Source organism: Lotus japonicus, chromosome 6 (genome assembly GCF_012489685.1).
Source record: "Lotus japonicus ecotype B-129 chromosome 6, LjGifu_v1.2".
In the NCBI taxonomy this organism is placed as follows: domain Eukaryota; kingdom Viridiplantae; phylum Streptophyta; class Magnoliopsida; order Fabales; family Fabaceae; genus Lotus; species Lotus japonicus.
The window spans coordinates 2552218-2574682 of NC_080046.1; the positions used below are offsets into that span (position 1 = coordinate 2552218).

The 22465-nt window shown below is 37.1% G+C and overlaps 2 protein-coding genes across 2 annotated transcripts; both read right to left on the reverse strand.

Annotated features, from left to right (window-relative positions):
- Positions 1 to 4100: 4100 nt before the first annotated feature.
- LOC130722916 (protein RADIALIS-like 1) lies at positions 4101 to 6861 on the reverse strand. The gene is made up of 3 exons (XM_057573803.1): positions 6563 to 6861; positions 6391 to 6460; positions 4101 to 4187 (listed from the first exon to the last, which is right to left on the reverse strand). The coding sequence occupies exons 1-3, from the start codon at positions 6859 to 6861 to the stop codon at positions 4101 to 4103; spliced, it is 456 nt and encodes a 151-aa protein (XP_057429786.1).
- Positions 6862 to 15354: 8493 nt separating this feature from the next.
- Positions 15355 to 20614, reverse strand: LOC130722496 (probable pectate lyase 8). Its single transcript, XM_057573241.1, has 7 exons — positions 20380 to 20614; positions 19829 to 19894; positions 18763 to 18837; positions 17079 to 17721; positions 16885 to 16988; positions 16495 to 16633; positions 15355 to 16189 (listed from the first exon to the last, which is right to left on the reverse strand). Exons 1-7 carry the CDS (start codon positions 20487 to 20489, stop codon positions 15968 to 15970), a joined length of 1359 nt encoding a protein of 452 aa, XP_057429224.1. The 5' UTR covers positions 20490 to 20614; the 3' UTR covers positions 15355 to 15967.
- Between the last annotated feature and the right edge of the window lie 1851 nt (positions 20615 to 22465).

Sequence of the window (22465 nt, forward strand, 5' to 3'; positions counted from 1 at the left end):
TATTGAGGAATAATATTGATGGAAAAAATTATGTTTGAACACCTATAGCTGATTAAGATTGCCACATGGGCGGGTTATTGAGTAAAAAATATTTTTAAAATGTTTTATAACGTTATAAAAACTATTTTCAATCAAACAAATTTTTTCAGGGACTAAAAACTACAATTTTTTATCGATTACCATTTTAAATTATGGTGTATAACCAAGAACCAAAAACATATTCAACCCAATAAATATACTTGATTACTCGTAACTCAATTGCACATCGTCTTTCTTTTTTTTTGGTACATTGCTGCTTAAAGAAAAACAAAAAGACAAAAGAGCTGCCTAAGGCCTCAGAAAGCGAGTGCCTCGATAGTCTTCTGTCAGCAAGGGGATAGCATCTGCCGGGGGGTTTGCCAAAAAGCTAAACCGAGAATATCCTGAAGCACCCGCCTTAGCAAGCACATTCGTCACCGCATTCCCTTCTCAGAGAATATGCTCAAACTTAATCCGCCAATCTTTATCCAAGAGCTCCTGAATCGAATCACACACCGCCGCATACACATGACATTGACAACAACCCCGCTGGAGGAGGGTGAGCGCATGCTGCGAGTCGGAATACCAACAACCTGCCTGACACCCCGTTCCCAATAGAGGCGCAACCCAAAGAAAATAGCCAGGAGCTCAGCTTGTAAGATCTCTGATATCCCCACAAACGCCGAAAAACCAAACTGCAACTTACCCGTAGCATCCCGCACCACACCGCCTGCCCCGGCGCGCCCTGGATTCCCAAGAGAAGAACCGTCTACATTTAACGCTGCCCACCCATCCGGTGGCGAGCGCCACCTGACCCAGCGAGGACCAACCCGGGGAGGAAAAGACGCCAAGCTATCCTGCAACACCCTACCAATAGATGCAGCATGGTGAAGGACCAGCTGCCAAGGCTCAAGAACACCCTGAAAAATAAACTTGCAGCGCCTCCGCCATATGAACCACGCATGGAGAAGCAAACACGGTGCAGCTGATCGCGGGACAGACGCAAGCCAATCAGCCATGGAGGTCACAACAAAGAAATCAGGAGCAAGTGACAAAGCTAAATTGCTCCACACCCTCCTTGACCCGTTACAGTCCCGGAGACAATGAAGCTGGGACTCCGGCCAAGCGTTGCAAATCCGACAACGAACTGGGATGTTAATTCAACGGTGAGCTAGCACTTCCGCTGTAGGGAGGGAATTGTGCAGCGCTTGCCAAGCAAAGACACGCACCTTTTCCGGGACCGATATTTTCCATATCCAACTCCACGTAACAGTAGGCACCTCCCCTAGCATGCGCGAGAGCAACCAGCTGTAGCAACTCGACACGGTGAAGGCACCATCCGTGGACTCCTTCCAAACCACTCGATCATCATGGCCAATGTGCGTATAGACAAACGCATCCCTCAGCAATTGCGAAACAGGAGCTGTAAGGGGCGTCGCGAGGCACTAGAGATTGCACTCACCATCCCTGAACACATCTCTGATACGCAAACTGGTGTTTGATATGTGAACATATGGAACCTGCAATCCAAGAGGCCCTGAACCGGTCCAGTTATCAAACCAGAATGAGAGGTTACCTGCACCAATACGCCAAGCAAAACCATCATGTATCATCGGCCTTATCTTCATCAGAGCATTCCAGAGCAAAGAGCCTCGTTTAGCAGCGACATGAAGAAAGCTAGCCTGCTGACAATAGACACCATGTAAAAGTTGAACCCAAAGTTTGTCTGTTGAATGAATTAAATCCCAAGAAAGCTTCCCTAGCATAGCTACATTAGATATGCGAGACTGTCGAACACCCAGCCCCCCATGTTTCTTGTGCATCACCATCTTCCGCCAAGAGACCATGTGCATACCTCATCGGTCACCATGAGCCCAAATAAAATTACGCGCCATTCCATCCAAGTGGTCACAGACAGATTGAGGGAACCAGAGAAGTTGCATGGGATACACAGGGATGCTATTAAGGACATACTTAACCAAAGTAATTTTTCCCGCTTTGTTCAAGAGCTTACCTTTCCAAAAGCCAACTTCCGGGCCACCCGATCCACCACAAAGTCAAAATCGTCTTTCAAGAATAATAGTTTACAATATATTTTTCTTTCTTAATTTACTCTCATCCCTTGATACCTTTTAATCAAAGTTCTAACTAAAAATATAACTGAGAATCACAATTTGACTCATTACAATACAAGCTTGTTTACGTCAATCAACTTCAACGTTTCATAATAGAAAACAATCACTCATTATCATCAGTGACATACCCAAAAATTTCAAATTGTGAGAGCAATATATACTACACCTATGAATTTGAAATATTAAAAATATAATATATTACTATTAAAAGTTTAAAAATATTTTACAGAGTTTTCAAATTTTAAAAACTCGACATATTTATTTCAATTTCAACACTATCAAATATTTATCTCATTTTATATAAGTGAGTAAAATGTCTTTTGAAGGTGATCAGGTTTTATGAGCAGGCATAAGGCGAGGTAGTCAATTTGGACAAATCTGAAATTTCTTTAAGTCAAAATGTCTTTTGAAGGTGATTAGGTTGTATGAGCAGGCATGATTATGATCCGGGATAGTAATGAGGGTTAAGGTTGTGGATGTCCATGACAAATACCTAGGGTTGCCAACCATCATTGACCGCTCAAAGAAGGCAATTTTCGGCAAAGTGCAAGAGAGAGTTTGGATGAAGCTTCACTGAAGAGGAAGACACTTTCAAAGGTAGGTAGGGGGGTTCTTCTCAAGTCAGTAGGCTATTCCCAATATGTTATGAGTTGCTTTAAGATTCCATCCGAAATTTGCAGTAAGACTGAAAGCTCCATGGCGAATTTTTTGTGGGGACATCAAGATGAAGAGAGGAAGATCCATTGCTTGAGTTGGAAGCACGATGTGAAAGAAAAGAAAATAGATGTCAGGTGTCTCATTCAAGCTTTAGGCTTGTTCGGAAAGTCATATCTTTCGTGTAAGCCTAAGAATAAAGGAGGGTTGGGCTTCAGGGATTTGGAGGATTTAAACCAAGCCTTACTGGCTAAATAGGTGTGTCGGCTGGCTGCGGCTACCTTCTGAGAGCTCTCTTCTATACAGGATCTGGAATGCCAAGTACTTCCCTCGTGCCAACTTGTTGGAGGCAACAGTTGGTTACCAGCCTAGTTACGCTTGGAGAAGCGTGTGGGGAGCTATAGAAACGGTGCGCGAGGGGCTGAGATGGTTAGAAGAAAAGAAGAAGTGAAGTTGTAGGATCATTTGGGGTAGAAGTTGGACTTACTTATTTATTAGATGCTTAGGGAATTGCTAATTTATTGTTACTTACTCAGTTCCACAAAGATTATAATTTTAACTTCCCTTCAATTTTTTCAAAATGTTTGTAGTTTTAGAAACTTAAGCATTTTTTCCACTATTTTTCATCTATACCGTCATTAATTGAATTTTATCTCACCTATCATTTTTTATATTTACCAAGCAAACCTCTTCTTTTTTTCACTACAAACATCTCTATCTACGCGAGTAGTTATGATTTCTTGTTATAAGAAAATAATAAATAAAAGTATTTTTATCAAATGCTAGTATCAATAATTATCATTTTAGTTTGTCTCATAATATTAAAGAAAAATATTTATGTAACAGAGCAAGCAGCATATTGGGAAATTATGAATGTCTTGTTGGCTCATGATTGTAATTTCATTGGCTCATTTGAATGTTTTTATCAGCAACTAATTTACTCATCAATTATGTCTCGTTTATGTGGCTCCTTTTACTATACAGTTTCATAATCTCGGCAGAAACAATACATGAATATAACATAAAATTGTAATTTTCATTGATCCCCTGATAAAAAAAAATACATTCATTCTTCAAAAGACGTAAGATACGAACTTCACTCTACGACATAAATTTGAACTCCCTAACTTCTTCAATCAAACTATCAAATACTAGCCCAAAATAAAGTTAATAAAGTGATAGATGAACACTATCAAGACAAATAAACAAAACACAATCAACACTAGGATACTGCAGACTCTTAACACTCTAACTTCTTTAATCAAACTTTCAATCATCAAAAGTACCATTCATTCATATATCTTTTCCATTTCCAGCAGCGGAGTCACTTTCATTATCATCATCGACCCGAGCAAAATGATTATAATTTCCCACAATGTCCTGAAAAATAGAAGAGCGAAAACAAAATTACATGAAGACACATTTAAAGAGCAAAAAAAACAACATGAGATCAGTTTGCCAGATCCATCCAGAAATTTTAATTGGTGGGAAAACTCATATTTCTTTTTTAGTATATTGGAAAAATAAATTACATCATCTAGAGATTGATTCTTGAACATCTCTCTCCCCAACTCAAATGTCACTCAGTTCCGACCACTTACCACTTGAGCTACATTTCATTGAAATATAATATAATAATAGCAATAAAATTAAATATTTATTAAAAAATACATTTTATTACATCATTAAAATTTTAGGACGTATGCTATGATTAAATGTAGTAAACACACATCAAAGCTATTTTATAAGGGCTCGTTTGACAATTAAACATGATAGTATAAGTTTATACAATATATTATAAATTTATCCATTATTTGGTGCTAACATTGTAGTGTATAAGCTTATACATCAATCTTCTCTTATACATTAAAATGTTGGATTATTGAATTCACCCTATAGATGATCAGGTATGATAAGAGTGTCATGTATAAAGTTACAAAATATTTAATCCACCGCCACCACCATCACCGGCCTCCACCATTGCCCACAACTCTCCACTACCGCCACCGCCTCCACCATCCTCCACCAACACCACCACCCTCCACCGCTGCCACCACAGTCGTTGTCGCTATCGCCACCGTCACCTCCACCGTTGTCACACTACTGTTGTCACCACCATCGTTGTTGTCATCACTATCGTCACTACCACTGCCGCCACCACCATCGTCACCTCCACCACCTCAACCGCCATAGTCATCACCACCACAACATACCGCCATGACCCACCACCACCACTACTGCCACAACCACCTCCTCCACTGCCGCCACCATCACATCCAACACCACCACCGTCGTCGCTACCACTTGAACCACTGCCGCCACCACAACCCTTCATCATCGCCATTACCACCTCCCACCACCGCCACCACCATCATCACCATCACTTCCAACACCGTCGTCGCCACCACCCTAACCATCACTCAATATCACCACTACCATCTCTACAGCCAGCACCCTTTATCACGCCACCGCCCCCATCGTCATTATCGCAACTACCCTGGCCGCCACCGCTTCTTTACCACGCACTTATACCATCCTCATTTTTAAAATATATATCATTATTTAATATTTCACGAAACAATTTTACTCTACTTAAAATCAAAATTGCTAGTTTTGTGAGTAAAATTTTCACAAATTGATCAGTTGTATCCCCGATGGGTAGCTCAAGTGGTAAGAGTTAGGGGACATAAAAGTTGGGTGAGATGAAGGGTGAAGGGTCCCGGGTTCGAACCCGGAGAAGGGATTAATTTACTAACATTTCTAACAACTAACATTTTCCTATAAAAAAGTGGATATAAAGGTTGGGTGGAATGAAGGGTGAAAGGTCTAAGGTTTGTACCCTGATGATGACTAATTTACTAACATTTACCTATAAAAAATTGATCAGTTGGTTAAATCGTTGTAAACTTTCTTCCATAACAATCCACCATCCAAAATAATAAATTTTAGCTCAAATAAAAAATAATACATATTTTACCCTATTAAAAATCCCTAATCTCATATCTTATAAAAAAAATTGAAATTTAAATGATTTTCACTATATTTTTTTCCTCAATCATCTCTAGAAGGTGTAATTTATTTTTCTAATGTATAAAAAAACACAAAACATTTGAATACAAAAATGAAGATTCAAGGTTTTTTTACGTAAAAAAATCGAGAAAAAATTGCTTACGTTCAAAAGTATAGATACTTAAATAGCTTAAAAATATTAGGAAATGAAATCACAGAAAGTCGAAATTAACTAGAGAACAAATAATGCAATAAAATAATTTATTCTAATACTTTGAATTTCACTATTTTTTTAAAACAAAGATAATATTCATTAAAAAAACAGCAAGAAGGGAACAAAGTCTCTCCCAAGTAAGAAAAGCTAGCTAGAAAACCAAAAAAAAAAACTTGCAGTAATTATAATTATCCTTAATAATATTGAAGCTAATTAACTCTAAAAAAATAGAATAATAGATAAACAAATTGATATATGCATAAATATGTGTTCTAATAATAATTGTAATATTGATAACATTTATATAAAAAAGAACTACTAGCTAGCCCTAGCCAATGCAAGCAGATTATTCCTTGTTACCTTTGGTATGTCAAAACCATGATCAGAGAGTGGCAATACAACATCTCCATAGCCCTCATCAGAGATGTCACTAGAGTGCAAATATATATATATTATTAATAAAACAATGCATGGATGTATATATATGTATGGACTATAAAAATTAAAAAGTGATCATATCAACCGGCGTTACCTGAGCACATCAATACAACTGCTATTGTCTGTGGATTCAGAGTCGTCATAGTCAGGAATTGGAACATGTCCGCACTCGATGTTATTAACATCTTCGACAAGAAGTTGGTAGTGTATCTTCACCTCCTCTTCTGATTTTCCATCAACTGCTTTGGCTATGTTTTTCCAGCGATCTGGTGAATCTTCATCATACAAAGCTAATGCGTTTTCAAATTGTTCATCCTGTGTTTTTGTCCATGAAGAAGGATATTGCATTTCTTTGTTGCAGTTGCAGCCGTTAAGGGGGATTGAAGAGTCCATCACAGGGTTCAGGGTTTTGCTTCTTAAGAGAGTGATTGTGAATTGTGCATTGTTTAGAAATGATTGTTTCTATATATATACACATGATAGAGTGATCGATGCTATTTTGGTTACAAAACAAAAGCGTATCAAGAAATGGTGTCAATTAAGATTTTGATTGATATTTTACGTTATAAAAAAGTTTAAAATTATTTGATTAAATAAGTGACTAAAAATTTGCTTTAGTATATATTTTATCAAAAAATTTATGTTACGCGAAATTAGGTTGCAAATTGATATATTTAAAGTTTTTAGTCTCCTGGGAAAAATTTCGAAATTATATCCATTAGTATCCTAGCTATATATATATATATATATATATATATATATATATATATATATATATATATCATGAATAATACGATTTCCACATCAAAAAGAGTAATATTTTATTAAGGTATATAATCCCATTAATTTCTTTTTATTGTTCTGTTAATAATAGTGATTTTCTGTTTCCAGAAAAATAATGATCATTCACATTATGAGATATATTGTTTCTCTCGATAGTAATTAAGAACCTGACTAATATGATTTAACACATGTTAAAAGATAAATTGATATCTCCCATTTGTAAAATAAGAAAGATATTTTTTTTGAAAGAGTAAAATAAGAAAGATAGAAAGAAGATGTATGTCAGGAATCCTAGCTAGGCACGTAATTGCAATACCAGACAAATTATAAACAATCACCTTAGCTAATCTTGTGATTAAATCCTCATGATAAACTGTGATCAACAAACAAATTAAATAATAACTACATATCTTGACAGTGAATATATTTTTTACATTTGTTATGGGTAGTATAAGTTTACTTTTTTTTTTGAACTAATATAAGTTTACTTTTTTTTTCTTCATCGGGAAATTACAAAACAAATTAAACAACCAAAAACTAAGGAACAGAAAGAGAGTCATTCAACAGAAGGTACTCAACATCATGGTCTGAGCTCTTAATAATCCAAGACTCAGAACTCATAGCAGCAGCACCTCTCCGAGCTAAATGATTTACAACCGCGTTGCTATCACGGTGAACACTGTTAGTTCTAACTTGTCAGTCCCTAGCTAAGAGCTGAGTGATTGAATGAAGGACCTAAAATTCAGAATGCATCTGCACTGCTGCTGCCTCAGCCAGAGTTGCCACTAAACTATCACAATCCACCTCACAAATTAGCCTCCTGTAGCCTCTGTTCCATGCCAGCTGAAGCACTTCTAACAGCGCCTTTGCTTCCGCTCGGAAAGCATTACCCGCTACCTCCCCTGAGTAACAGCCAGCCACCCAGCGCCCTTGGTGGTCACGAATGACACCCCCCACCCATTCTTTGTGCATCCTCTCGAAAGCTGCCATCGGATCGGAGTTGCATTTCACGGTGTCCGGCGGAGGTGGTGACCACGCATGGCACAACAACAGATCGTTGGAAGGGGCACAACAAGCCCAATCATCATGATCATGAGCTATCCTCCTCTACGCCACCTCCATTGGCCAACGCTGCGAATCCAGAAGCCAATTGCAGCACCACTTCCAGGCGCCCCAAACACCTGCCAAGAATTGAATCCCATGAACCCCACAGGCCATAGAAGAGAACCAAGTGATAATATTGTTACAACGAAAATTCCTCCAATTTATAGCACCCGTTCGACGCCAGTGGAGCCCGTCTTCGACTACATTCCCACACCTCGCGCAAGTTGCATTCGAAGCTAGGTGGCAATGGACCCGGAGTTCATTCACAGGGATAGCATTATGCAAGATCTGCCAAGTGAACATTCTAATTTTTTCCGACACACGAAGCTTCCAAACCCAGTTCAGCTTGCAGTCCTCAATAAGATTATGGGCTAAGTGATTAATCCACTCATAAGCATCACGAACAGAGTATCGATCAGAACTGGCATCCTCACGGACACGGTTCATGCAAATTTGGGGTTGGACCGCCAAGAACTGTTGTTGCAGCGTGTTAGGCAAAATAGTGTAGAGGCGTTGTACGTTCCACTTGTTATCCTGAATCAGATCACACAAAGTCAAGTTAACATCAGATATGTGCACAAAAGGAATTTGATTAGCCATGATCCATGTACCACTCCAATCTTGGTACCACACAGAGGTACTTCCTTTTCCAATTCTGAATTCAAACCGCTGACCAATCATGTCTCTAGCCCGCAAAATCCCCTTCCAGATTGGAGAATCATGTTGCTTTGCTTGCACTTTGTGAGTTGATGTCTCCCGAAGATACTTGTGGTCCAACACTCTGACCCACAACTTATCTTGTTTCTGAATCATCTGCCAAACTGCCTTACCCAGCAACGCAGTATGAAAATTGTTCATCTCCTTGATGCCTAAGCCGCCACCCTCTTTACTCCGGGTAAGGGTGTCCCACTTCACCAAGTGCCAACCTCTCGTCCCACCAAGACGAGACCAAATAAAGTTCCTAACCAGTTGATTAATTCGCTCATTCAACCACCTAGGAAGCCATAACACTTGCATACAATAAGTTGGAATGGATGCGAGCACTGACTTCGCCAAACAAACACGACCTGCAAGATTCAACATATTAGTTTTCCAAGAAGCCAATTTCGTTTGGATATTGTCCAAGAGAAATTGGAAAGTATTTCTCCCTCGCCTCCCACCATGCAGAGGGAACCTCAAATATTTCCCTAAATTATGTTACTTTTTTCGATATCACCGCCATCAATAGCTCGTGTCCTTGGATCATGCAAGTTATACATAGTTAAAATAAATTCTAGTTAGTAATGAGCAAAATCAGAAATTCAAATAAAAATATTCAATTATAAAAAAATAAAGTACCTAGCTCAAGCTTTTCCAATTCTTCAATAAGTTCTTCAACTTCACTTGATAAAGCAGTTTATCATAACCAATTTTGTGTACAAACTAACGTCTCATTAGATTTTGGAGTAAGTGAACTCCTATAATGAGTAATAATTCTTCCCCCAGTGTAGAATGCTAATTCCGAAGCAACAATAAATACCGGCATAGCCAATATATCCTCAACTATCAAACCAAGAGTAGGATATTTTGTAGATTTCACCTTTCCAAATTCAAGATATCAAAATTAGGAGGTTTCTTATCTAAGGCCTCTATAAGACATATGTCCATCTCATCTTTATTCATAGTATCAACCATACTCATATCTTTCTCAAATTGCAAAGCAAATAAATTTTCGCTAGCAGCCTCAGTATTTTCCACTTCATAAGGAGTTTGTGTGGCTGATTCAGATTGACCATTTCCCAAAAAAAAATAGTTATTGAACATTCTATTGAGTGTATCATTCACCCTTCCACTTAAATATCCAACATCCACTTTATCATAAAGCTTGCCAAAACTCCAACCCACAAACCAGAATTTGTATCTACGATCAAGTACAATAGCTATAAAAATCATCATGTTGATATTTTTCATAATCCCCCAATACTTGTCATGTTTTTTTTTCATTTTTGTAGTCATGCTCCAAAGGAATGCTCCCAGCTCATGATTTTAACTCACTCAAAACGATAAAGTATTCATGAAAGTATTCAGAAGAAGTCACAAACTTTGAGCCGGACACTTTGATAGTGATGTTATTATAAAATAATTTCAAATATTTCACAAAGACCCGTGCATTATCTCAATCCTCGGGTTTAGGAACACCACTTTTCAACAATGCATACTCTGTATCTCGCTCTCCTAGCCTTCTAAATGTCTTTTGAAACTTCAAAGCACTTTCAAGCATAAGGTAAGTAGAGTTCCACCTAGTAGGAACATCTAACTATACCAAGCTAGTGTCTTGTATCCTACAATGCTTTATGAAAATTTTAAACTTATCCGTACGACAAATCTAACGACATTTCTAATCTTAGTAATATATGGAGTCATGAAAATCCTTCTAACCATCTTAAACAACAAGATTTAAAATATAAGCACGACATCTTTTAACATGAAAAAATTCGCTCTTCAATGGATGTGCATTCCAATCCTCCACCATTTTATTAATTAAGTAATAGGGCTGCATCTACCGTGTGTCAGTTTCAAACTGACCCACGGTGCCTCAGTTTGACTTCACCTGGAATTGTAGGTTTCCTAAGTTGGTTGACCGGTCATAAAAGCCCATAATTTCAGTTCAATCCCTCCTCCCTAAATGTTGAGTATGTGAAGGTTGGTCCTTGTCTGAAAGTCTTTAACTTTATTATTGCAACCTATCAACAGTACCGCAATAAATGAATCAAAGTGAAAAAAGCTCTGACCTCTGAGGCAAACGCAGCTTGAGCAACCATTAGTCAACCACAACAACTATCTTCACCTTCCTTGGAGGAGGTGTTTTAGGATTTCGTCGCCGAGCTCAATCGTCCTGGGGCGTGGCTTGAGTGTTGGTCGGCGAGAAACACCGTCATGCGTCCTTTGAAGTGGAAGGATAGATCTCGGTAAGTACTTGTTTAGTTTTCCTTCTACAATGATTGTGATTTGAAGATGATGTTTTGGTAAAACCCTACCCTAATATGAAATTGATTTGCAAAGTTATAATCAAGGTTATAATGAATCCTAAATATGTTCGAGTGAATCAGGTTTCCTTTGATATTTGTGTGCCATCGATTGACATTTGTTTGATTTCATTCCCCAAACCCAGGATTTTGTTTCATTGTGCTGCAGTTTTGTAGATTAAGCAAACTTAATGTTTTTTCATGTTCAAACTCAAACCCTCCCGATCTGATAGTGTGTATTAATTAAAAGAGATTAATAGGGCTGATGAATAGTGATAAAATATGTTAGATATACTTTGTGACTGAATTGTTGTGTTGTTTATATACAGTATAGGTCTCTGATACAGTTACCCTGTTTTAGTCCATGTTAAAGATTCCAATTAGATTTAGGCCCAGTTTGGAAGAGCTTATTTTAGCTTATCTGACAGCATAAGCTCTTATGTCAGTGTTTGGGAGAGCTTATGCAAACAGCTTATGGCCTGCCATAAGCTATTTTCAGCTTATTTTCATAAGCTACTCAGGATAGCTTATGAAAAACAGCTTATGCTTATATACAGCTTATTTTTAATTTATTTCAATAAAATTTTAAAAATAGCTTATGAATAAGCGCTTATGTCATAAGCGCTTATGACCATAAGTGCTTAATTAAGTTGTTTTTCCAAACGGGGTCTTACTTGGCTGTTGAAAGAAGCTCATAAACCATGTGTTGCACGGACGGGCATTGCTTGACCAAACATGGGTCCTTTGATATCTACCCATTTCATACTCCATATTAGTGCATATATGTATTTCAACAATTGTGAACTGTTACTGTGTCCATTTATTTCCCCAATCAGTTTTTGCTATTTATTGTAATGGCTAACAGTAACGGCCAACCATTGGATCATTTTAACTCTCATCCAACGGATCAGAAAAAAACTGAAGCACCGTGGGTCAGTTTGACGAAACCAAGTAATAGGTGTATCATTTTAGCTTGCATTGTCAATAGTAAGTGTGAAAATTTCGCAACCCTTTAATTTGTTTATGAGATAACAAACTTGTAGTACATGATTTTCATTTTAATATCTTATTATTTAATCATTAAATTTGTTAAAAATGTGTATCAATGAATTGTAAAGCATGTGAACTTAGGAAGAATAACCCATACCGTAAGGGGATACCCACTTCTTCATGATTAGTACAATGCACGATCACGTAAGCTGAAAGCATTCTCAACAGATGTCTTTTGTGGATTTGTGACTTACTTGACCTTTTGAAGGTTCCTCCTTTGTGCTGTACTCATTGAAGCTTTTAATCTCTAGGGACCAATAGGACTAGGACTACCCATAAGCCATTGTCGGTGCTAAAATAAAACAATTATATCCTTTGTATAAATCAAACCATATTAAATGTGTCTTCTTATTAGCGTGGTCATCAAATTGATTCAGGTAAAAAACATTATGATAAAAGTGAGCACAAAACAATGTGATTTTATAAATATTTGGTTACATTGATGAAAAAAAAGTTATTTTTCAAGGAAATGTTGTGAAATTTGTCGTAGTAAATAAAATCACTCAATTAGTTATATTCAACATATAAGTTACACCTATATTAACATCCAAATGTGATTATTCTCTCACTGACTTTGGCCTCAATTACCATTGGATTGGAACTTAATTTGAAACATTGTTCTCAAATTGTGCCAAAGAAGTATCATGACTTACTTTTGTGTATGGCACCCTACAATTTCCATCAGACAAACTTCCCTGTATGTTTCAACCCCATCTTTCTTGTCTAGAACGTAATTTAAGGACTTTTTGGAACGTCAAAATCATTCTGCATTACAACATTGAGACATCCCATTCTTCCTTTTCTCACACACTTATGAGGGCTGGTTTCCTTGGACACAAATGCCAAGATATTATCAAACTGTTAGTGGCAATCTTGGAGCAACGATCAAGAAAACGATGGACCTAAGTGCTTAATTTTAGTAACTACGTACTTTGAAGTGACATCTTCAAGAAAAAGGCTTCTAGGTACCACTACCAATGTTCTTATTGATCTTCAAACATGTAGTGCTATTTAAATGAAACTTCAGTCACAACTGAATCCTTATCAAACAAGTGAAAACATAAGTTGGATCATCTAAAACCCATATGAGTGTACTAGAGTAATGCTGGAATTTAAATTGTCTCTCTCCTATGGAATTGTAGACAAATGAGGGTAATCACAATCATGATGAGATTCCTTAACTGGCAATGTTACGGCTGCAATTTCGATTATGAACTACAATTTTATTGAGAACTAGAAGTAAAAATGAAAAATGATGAATAAATAATAAATTCTCACAAATTTAATGTGGTTCGATATATATGCCTTGTCTAAATTCAACAAAATATTTTATTAGTCAATTACAATTTTTTACACTAACAAAATTGTAAATTCTCAAAATGCAATTTAAGGTCAGAACTCTCACAATGCAATTTAAGGTTAGAATTGAAATTCTTACAAAGACACAACTATTCAAACCTAATACACCCAAATGACTAGTGTTAGTGTAGTGAAAGAGAACTCAAAGAAACTCTTTATATTTATAATTATTCTATATTTTTTTCTTCATACTACTAAATGTGGGACTTAGATAAGTACTCATTTTTCGACTTATATTTCTTATTCATTCTAATTGATGTGGACTTAATTGAATACTCATTTGGCACGGCAAATTTGAAATCCTAGTTTTATGCTATGAAAATGCAATGTTATGAAAGTAGTATGTGGGATTTTTCCAAGAAAAAAGAGTGCAGTGTGGGAAAGCGAATGGACAAGTTTCCTAACTCAAAACCCCATATGATCTGTAACCCAATGTTGGGCAAGAACTTCCCACATGCGATATGGGCCCTATCTCACATGCTCAAGCGCTATTTTCTTTATTATTACAATGTAACCATGTGCATTGAGCACTCATCAGTGCCTCTGTTTAGCACTGTCCATGACTCTGTCTACAGGCATTTACTAAATACCCCAAACCAATTGTGAGTTGTGACAGGGCTGGACATGATCTACTCAAGTTAATTAAGAGACAAAGACATTTGAACAATCCAATTTAGCAATTTGGTTAAATCATTTGACTTTGCATGTTTTGGAGACCATTCAGAAATCAGAAAAACACCCCTTTCCATTTGTAGTAAAAGTTCATTTTTTAAGTCAAAAAGTATTTACTGGTTGACAAGTGATTCTCATATCTCTTACTGAACAGTAGCTTCTATAGAGGGTAGCTTACTTCAATTTCAATTACTTTATTGGAGAACTTTAGAGACTTTAAATTGTTACAAAAGCATGTCTTTATAGGCACGCACGCCCCTTTCAGAAAAAGTTGGGGAACAAAATTTACTGTAAAACGATACATGAAATCATCTCGTCTTGTTCCAAATTTTAGGCCCTATTTGAGTGTGTCGAGATTATCTGACAGTATAAAGTATAAACGCTTATACAATTGGTTGGAAAAACCTTGGTAAATATTTTGAGTTACCTTACTATGAGCTGAGGTTATTTTCATAAACAACTCCGATTAACTTATGAATACGTGTTTACATTACCTATAACTTATTTTAAGGTTAATTCAATAGATTTTTTAAATTAACTTATGGGTAAATACTTATGCGAGAAACACTTATTATCATAGTCGCTCAATTAAATGGTTTATCCAAAAACACCCTTAATAAATAATAGAGTAAAAGGTAGAGAAATCTTAAAAGGTAGAACTTAGCTTAGCTTGTTAGCCCTTAGCTAGCGTTACATTATTATGTTTTGTAGGGTAAACGGGGAAGATTAAAAAAGGGGTAATCATGTTAATTAGAAATATAATTACGGGGAATCATGTGCTGCACATGAACGAATCACACATGTTGGTAGAGAAACGAGCACTGGCAGATATGTTTAATGATATACAACCATAATTGCATAACAAAAAGAGCAAAGATTACCTCCATTGACAAAGGAAAAAGGCGAGAGAAAGTTAAAAAGGAACACCATTACTATCGCTATTCCATAATCACCATTAATAAAGTGTTTCCATAGCTCAACTTTGACAATCATGCTTTTGCTCGTATAATTAACTCAGCAAAACAAAGAGTAAGAAAATAGCAAAAGAGAAGTAAAAAAGAAAAAGACTTATATATATCAAATCCTATAAAAAAAAACTGAAAAAGACTGAAAAGTATGTGAGGGGGACATGATTTTGACACTTGGAAAAATATGCATATGAATTGGTGGGTAAAGTTTGTTGAAATGAGCTGAGAAGGACCAAAGAAGAAGAAAAAGAGAAACAACGGGACCGCGCTTCTGCACCTGCTCCTACAATGGCATTGTTTGTTTCAGCTGGAGCAAGTCGAGCAGCTAAGGTTGACCAGCAATAAACACACAATGTGGACTGAGAAAAAAGGTAACAACATAACATGATGACATGTGCAATTAATGTACACTTGTCAAGAATGCAGATGATGAATGGATATGATATATGACGCTACTATAATATGGTAAAAAAAAAAACTGAAAAGCCAAACACAGAAAAATGGTTGTGGTTCCATTCAAATGGTTGTGGTTCCATTCAAATGGTTGATGATCTTCTGCTAGCAGGAGCGGCCTCTGCGGCAACCGAGTGCACCAGCATTAGAAGTCATAGTACCAACCATTGAAGAAGATTTAGCTCCTAAGCTAGAGGCCCTGGCATAGCTAGCTGATGCTCCAGCTCCAGATGGGGTGAAGTAAGCACCATTCAGCAGCAAGTCTCCCTCTGATCTCCAATTCCAACCTTTCCACTCAGTTTGAGCTGTTTCCACCCTCTTAGTCACCTGCCAACAGCAATTTGTCTCAATAAATCAGCAAATTCAATGTGAAACTCAACTTATTTGAGTTTATCTTATAGTATATGTGTTTGTACAAGAGTTTCATAGTGTTTATATAAATAGCTTATGATCTATAAATGACTCCTATTAGCTTATGAATACGCGGCTATATGATCACCTACTTATAACTTAATTTGAGCTAATTGCAATATGTTTTTCAAAATAACTTATGATTAAGTTTTTATCGTAATAAGCACTTAATTAAGTTGTTTACCCAAACACACCCTAAAACATGATTAACAGCATTGTACCTCCTTGGCAAAAGGGTTAAGAGGAGCATTGTATCGGTTGCCCTGGCTGTTGATAGTGGGGTTACCACTTCCACCAATAGCATACATCTCCCAGTGAGTGTAGTCATTGTTCACCACATGGAAATATCCATGTCTACACCTGCATTATTCAACACAGTACCTTTTCAGATTAACTCATTTTCGACCCATGACTTGATTTAACACAATCTGGACCCTACATGTACAAAATTTTGTGATTTTCTTAAAGCAGGAGGAGGCTGAAAATTAATGCACCCAAGAAAGAAGGTTGTTGCTTCTCCAAACCAACCTGTCTTATGGTATAACATTAATTTACATTTAAAGCAGACTAAGAGGAAAGGGAAACAAAATAAAAGTGGCAATAAATACTACCGTGGCATTCTCTGGATCAGTCCCTCTCCAAAGTGGTTATAGGCGATGGTCACTTGCATTTGCTTGTCTCTAGTGTAAGAGTCACTGTGGCCCAGCAGGATCACCTGAATTTTCAAGCAGATTAATTAACAATGTGAGCTAGAAAAAATTGCAGCAGCAACTCAATTGATGATGCAGGGGAAAGTAGAATGTACCTCATTGTGGTGGGTGAGGTGGTTGTTGGAAATTGTAATAGCTGTTGAGCCCATGACAGCATCCACAAGACCATCAGCACAATGGGACAAGGAGTTGTGATCGACCCAGATGTGACTTGAGCCAAATATGGAGATGGCATCTCCATCAGCCATTGTCCTCCACCCAAAGTGTGTTGGGGAGCTTCTTACCATAGCATTCCCAGTGGGTTTGCAGTCATGGACATGCAGGCCATGGATGATGACATTGGTAACATACTGGATTGTGATGCACCCTCCATTAGCAATGTGGACATTGGCTCCTCTGCCATCAATTGTCTTGAAGCTGTTCATGATGAGCTCCTGCTTCAGCGTGATAACCATGTCCCTCTTGAACACAATCCAGAGAGGCCTATCTTGGATAACAGCATGGCGAAGAGTACCAGGCCTGGGGTTAACAGGGTCATCATCCCTGGAGTCAGTGACAACATAGAATTTTCCATCACGGCCACCAATGGCGTTTCTGCCAAAACCAATACCACAGTCGGCAAGGCGCTTCCTGTTTTGCTGCCAGTTGGGGTCACAACGCCAGCAATCATCAATGGGGTTACCAGTTCCACAGGAGAAATATCCCAGCTTCCTTCTTTCAGTGCTGTTGTGAATGTTCCTGTCATATCAAACACATTTCTTTCAGAATGCCATCACAACTTCACAAGCAATTGATCAAACAGCTTATAGGCAATTTGTAAGGAATCAATCACAAGGTAAAAAAAAGCTATACAGAATGTTGTATCAAACACATCGCTTTCAGAATGCTATTACAAATTCACAGTCAATTGATCAAACAACTTATAGGCAGTTATAAAGAATCAACCACATTTCTATCAGACATTAAATCAAACAGCTTATCTTCATTTGTTGAGCATACAGGTTCAATCAAACTACACAAAGTCAATTTCCTCAAGTTATCATATGATCATTAATACCATGACAATAAGTGTTACACATTCAAGTATAACGGCTAATCCTTTTGGCTTTATCTGGAATGGAAGATATGATGAATATGCATTTTTGACATTACACGGATCTTGACACAAATAATGCTACTGCAGACACGTTGTAACTTGTAAGGAACCAATGACATGGTAAATGTTTTAATACAGAAAACTAGATCAAGCAGAATAGAACTGCAAGAAACAAGTATTATAATTATAATTACAAAACATGGGACAGAAAGAGTTGTATAAAACATTTACTCAAAGACATGGGAAAATTATTATAAGCGTGAAAAACGGGTGTGAAATAGTGTATGTGATGTTAGTCAATGAAGGGTGAAAGGGAGAGTGAGCGAGAATGTAGGTAGTCAGGGACAAGGTTCCAACTTGAAATCCCTAAAGGGGTAAAATAAAAAACGGGTGAGTCGTCACAAATTCAATTTCATTCAACTATGTCAAAACCAGGAAAGTAACGTGACAGAGAAAAATATGGGTCAGTTGGTGAAGAGAGTTATTAGGGGTTCCAACAATGGGAGGGAACACCATACCCTACAACCCGCCTAAACCACGTGAACATATCATTATGGATTAATGCAGTGAGTGAGGTGAGGTGCATTAAGTTTTCTCTTTTTCTCTAATTTTCGTTGCCTAGCTAAGAATGGACAATGCAACAAGAATTGTCTAAGTTGAAAAATGTAGAAAGAAAGACCCACATCGCAACCATTGAAGCAACCTCCTCTGGGTTAGCCACCGCAGCACGCTCATTCAATTCCTCAGCTTCTTTTGCCCTGCAAATAGAAATCAAAACCCAAAATCATAATCATGGTCAATTGATTAATTCAATACTGTATAATGTTTGTTTATTTCCTTAGTCTATAGAGCTAGTTATTTGTGCCAATAGACCTAAATAAACTATATTAAACATTCTTACAACCAAATTTACATCAATCAATGTACTACTACTTCAACTAATATAACCAATTTTCACCTAATTAAACTACTGCTTTTTTATTTTCTGAACATTGGACCACAAATTAAAAGAAGCAATTACTAGCATAATCAGTTACACCCAAAAGTTATTTATACAGTGCATGTTCAGAGAAAAAATAGTTCTATTTGTAGGCTTAACTATTTATCTTATGTATTACATTAAAAATTCAATAAATACGAAAAGACAAATATATTATTGACCCAAAACCAAATAAATATCTATTTCACAAAAAATTGTAATGATGAGATTTAATTAAAAAAAAGTGAAAAGTTTGGGAAAATGAAACGATTATACAGGGACATGTGTCGGTGAGATAGAGCGAGTTCGTGGAGTACACACGCTACTAGTGCTATAGTACATGTGGATACTGTAAAAAAGTAAAAAAGTAAAAGAGAGAAAAACACAAAAACCGTTAATAGCGTTTTGAGGAGAGAGAAGGAAAAAGTTTATCCATTTAGTGCAATGACAAAAGTGCCACTGCCGGCTGAGAAATGAGAGGGTACATTTTGGAGGGCAATTTCGGGAGAAAAAAGAGTTTGTTGACGGTTAACTAACGCCTTTACTGGTATCTGAGGAGTTTTTATCTGAGACAAAACAGAGAGGCAAAGGAATCCGAAGAACGAACATAACCGAATAAACGATCCAGATCGAGTGAACCGACGGTTTTTCAACGGCTGTGATCGTTAGTTGAATATGCTCGATCTAACGGCTCAGAATAAAAGTCTCAACAGACGGTCGAGATTCACCGGAGATTTTAAGCAAGAAGAAGAAGGGTCACTGTTACTAACCTCACCGCCATTGTTGAGTCGTTGAAGCTCGCTAGCCTGTGCGTTTCAACTTCAGCTTCACCATTCCTGTAACAACAACAAAAAAACGCCACAAAATGAGAAAATGTAGAAGAAAAAAATGAAAATGAAATTGGGGATTTTCAATTGGAAACTTGTAATTGCAGATCTTTCGCACTATTTTTCATTTTTTTTTCGAAAATCACGTGAAACGCACAATGTGGTTCAGATTCAGAGATTTGTAGAATGTGAAGTTATGCTTAAGAGATGAAGTGGTCCAGAAGAATTTGGTCAAAGGCACAATTCACAAAGCAAAATGTTCGGTTTCTATTGTGTGAGCTTTTGCAAATCGCTTCGAAATTCGTTTCAAAAGTGAAATTAGGTCTTTAATTTGGAAACATTGCTATGGCGCCAAGCAAAGATTTCACACTTTTTCCCCTTTTTGGTTTCAGAAAACCACACAATGCAGAAAACAGAGAAGCTCTGCTTCAAACACCAAAACAGAGAAAAACAGAGCGAACACACATTGACTGTAGAGAGAGAGAGAGAGGGACCTGAGCTGAGAAGAGAAGAAGCGTGGTGCGGCCATTGCTGAAGCAGCAAGGAGCAACAAGAAGCAAGCAAGGAGGACCAGTTTTGCAGAAGAAGAAGAAGAAATCGCCATTGTTGAAATTGATTTCACTCTTCTTCTCTCAGTGTTTGCTTTTACGAGAGAGAATGTAGAGAGAGAGAGAGAGAAGGGTCGGTAGAGAGAGAAAGGGGAATGGTGGAATGGACTGAAGAAAACGGGTTCCAACGTAACGGCCATTTTATAGGCTCGGTGGTATAACGACGAGCAATTCACGGCGTTAATTAACTGATCGTTTTTCTTGTTTGGTTCTTCTTCCTTTTAACACTTCACGCCGTTAACTAACGAAGTCGTTGCTTTTGCTTTTCCATTTAACCACTCTTAACCCTAATTCACTTTTTTAACCGCCTCTCGCACGTGGGTGCAGTGACTGTCACGTGCCGTAGCAGGGTCTATGACTCAGATCTATAAGACCAATAAATAGACCACCATGTAAGGCTTTCTCTGTTTTTTTTTTTTTTTTTACTTTTTACTTTAACCACCACTCATGGTTGCCCAACTAACAAAAACGGTTTTTAATTTGTGTATAAAATTTATTGAATTGTGATTTAATCAATGTTCCTTACAATGTTTTTCCTTTTTTTCATCTTGTCCCCGTTTTAATGTCTTATTCTCTCATTTAAACCTCATCATTTTACTTCATGTGATGATTGATTGGCTTTGCCGTCAAAAACATATGATTGCCTCGGTTTTTTTTTATCTAAACTCATTATTACTTTTAAGAAAATAACAAATTTTTGATAAAACTAGATTAAAAAAAATAAAAAATAATATTTCTGTTTTAATTTCGTTTAGATTAGTATAGTCCATCCCCGAATGATAGTTCAAGTTGAAAGAGCTAGGAAACATGTAGGTTAGGTAGGGGAGGTCCAATGATCAATTTCTGGCGGGTGCAATTTATGTAAAAAAAAAAAAGGATTAGTAAAGTCCATGGTAGAAATCCAAAAAGATTAGTATGTTCCATCTTCATATCTTCATTTCTCCATAGGGAGTTTCATATTGAGATAAACTCATTCTTGTACCATTTTTTTCATGTTTGGGTATACATGTCGATGATTTTCCTCTTCAAATGGCTTCGAAGAGTAAGGAAGCCACCCATAAATAAGAAGGGTCGAAAATGAAAACTAAACGAAACGTAGATGCAGGGATGAAAAAAATTCCATGAGCTCTAACAAGAGCTCAGGTGTTGGGGTGAAGTTGAGAAGGGGTAATAGTCAGATGGTTAATGACAAAATGTTTCGAATTTGCTTAAGGGGATTTTTAGTTTGAGTTCCAAAGAGATGTAATTGTACATAAAGAATCTCGTAGCACATTGGGAACAAGTAAGAGCGTCAGAATAATAAGAGATAAAGAAAGAAGACTTAATTGCACTTTTGGTCTCCTAACTTTATCCTTTTTGCAAAAACCGTCCCCTAACTAAGAAACTAGCAAAAAACATCCCCGAAGTTACCCTTCCATAACACATTTAGTCCCTTTAGTAATTTTTATCCAAAATCTAACAGTCTGAGAGATTAAAAGTGCAATTAAGTGGACCAAATGGAAAATTAGAGGACCAAAAGTGCAATTAAGCGTCTCAGCCGGCCCAAAGGCCTCGCACCCAAGTAAGTATCGTATGTGCGGACAAGATGACTTAGTAAAGGAAAGACAAGTCCCAGCTCAGGCTGACCGATCGTAAGATGACCCACTTATTAACGATCAAGAAAGGCTTCCCAATGGCAACCTTGTGCTCGAAAGGCCTTCAACACCTATATATAGACTTACGGAGACAATTACGATTGACTGTGAATCTATAAAAACAGATGTAGTCATTCATTTATAGACATTTTTCTCATTGTGTAAAACTCTTGAATTCATCTTAGGTTTTGAAATTCACTATAAACGTCACATATGCAGGTATATGTCTATGGTATCAAGTAAGAAGAACCAAACCGTCTCATTTTAGGAAGAGCAAATTGTATTCCTTTAATTAATGCACAAGGAATAATCCTATAATTTGAAAAAGATTAAAAACT

Coding starts and splice junctions, on each gene's coding strand:
- LOC130722916 (XM_057573803.1), bottom strand. CDS start 6,861: ATGGACTCTTCAATCCCCCTTAACGGCTGCAACTGCAACAAAGAAATG. Junction 6,461..6,562: donor AGTTGTATTGATGTGCTCAG/GTAACGCCGGTT, acceptor TTTGCACTCTAG/TGACATCTCTGATGAGGGCT. Junction 4,188..6,390: donor ATGGTTTTGACATACCAAAG/GTAACAAGGAAT, acceptor TCTATTTTTCAG/GACATTGTGGGAAATTATAA.
- LOC130722496 (XM_057573241.1), bottom strand. CDS start 20,489: ATGGCGATTTCTTCTTCTTCTTCTGCAAAACTGGTCCTCCTTGCTTGC. Junction 18,838..19,828: donor GACTCAACAATGGCGGTGAG/GTTAGTAACAGT, acceptor TTCTATTTGCAG/GGCAAAAGAAGCTGAGGAAT. Junction 17,722..18,762: donor GTTGCTTCAATGGTTGCGAT/GTGGGTCTTTCT, acceptor TTGATATGACAG/GAACATTCACAACAGCACTG.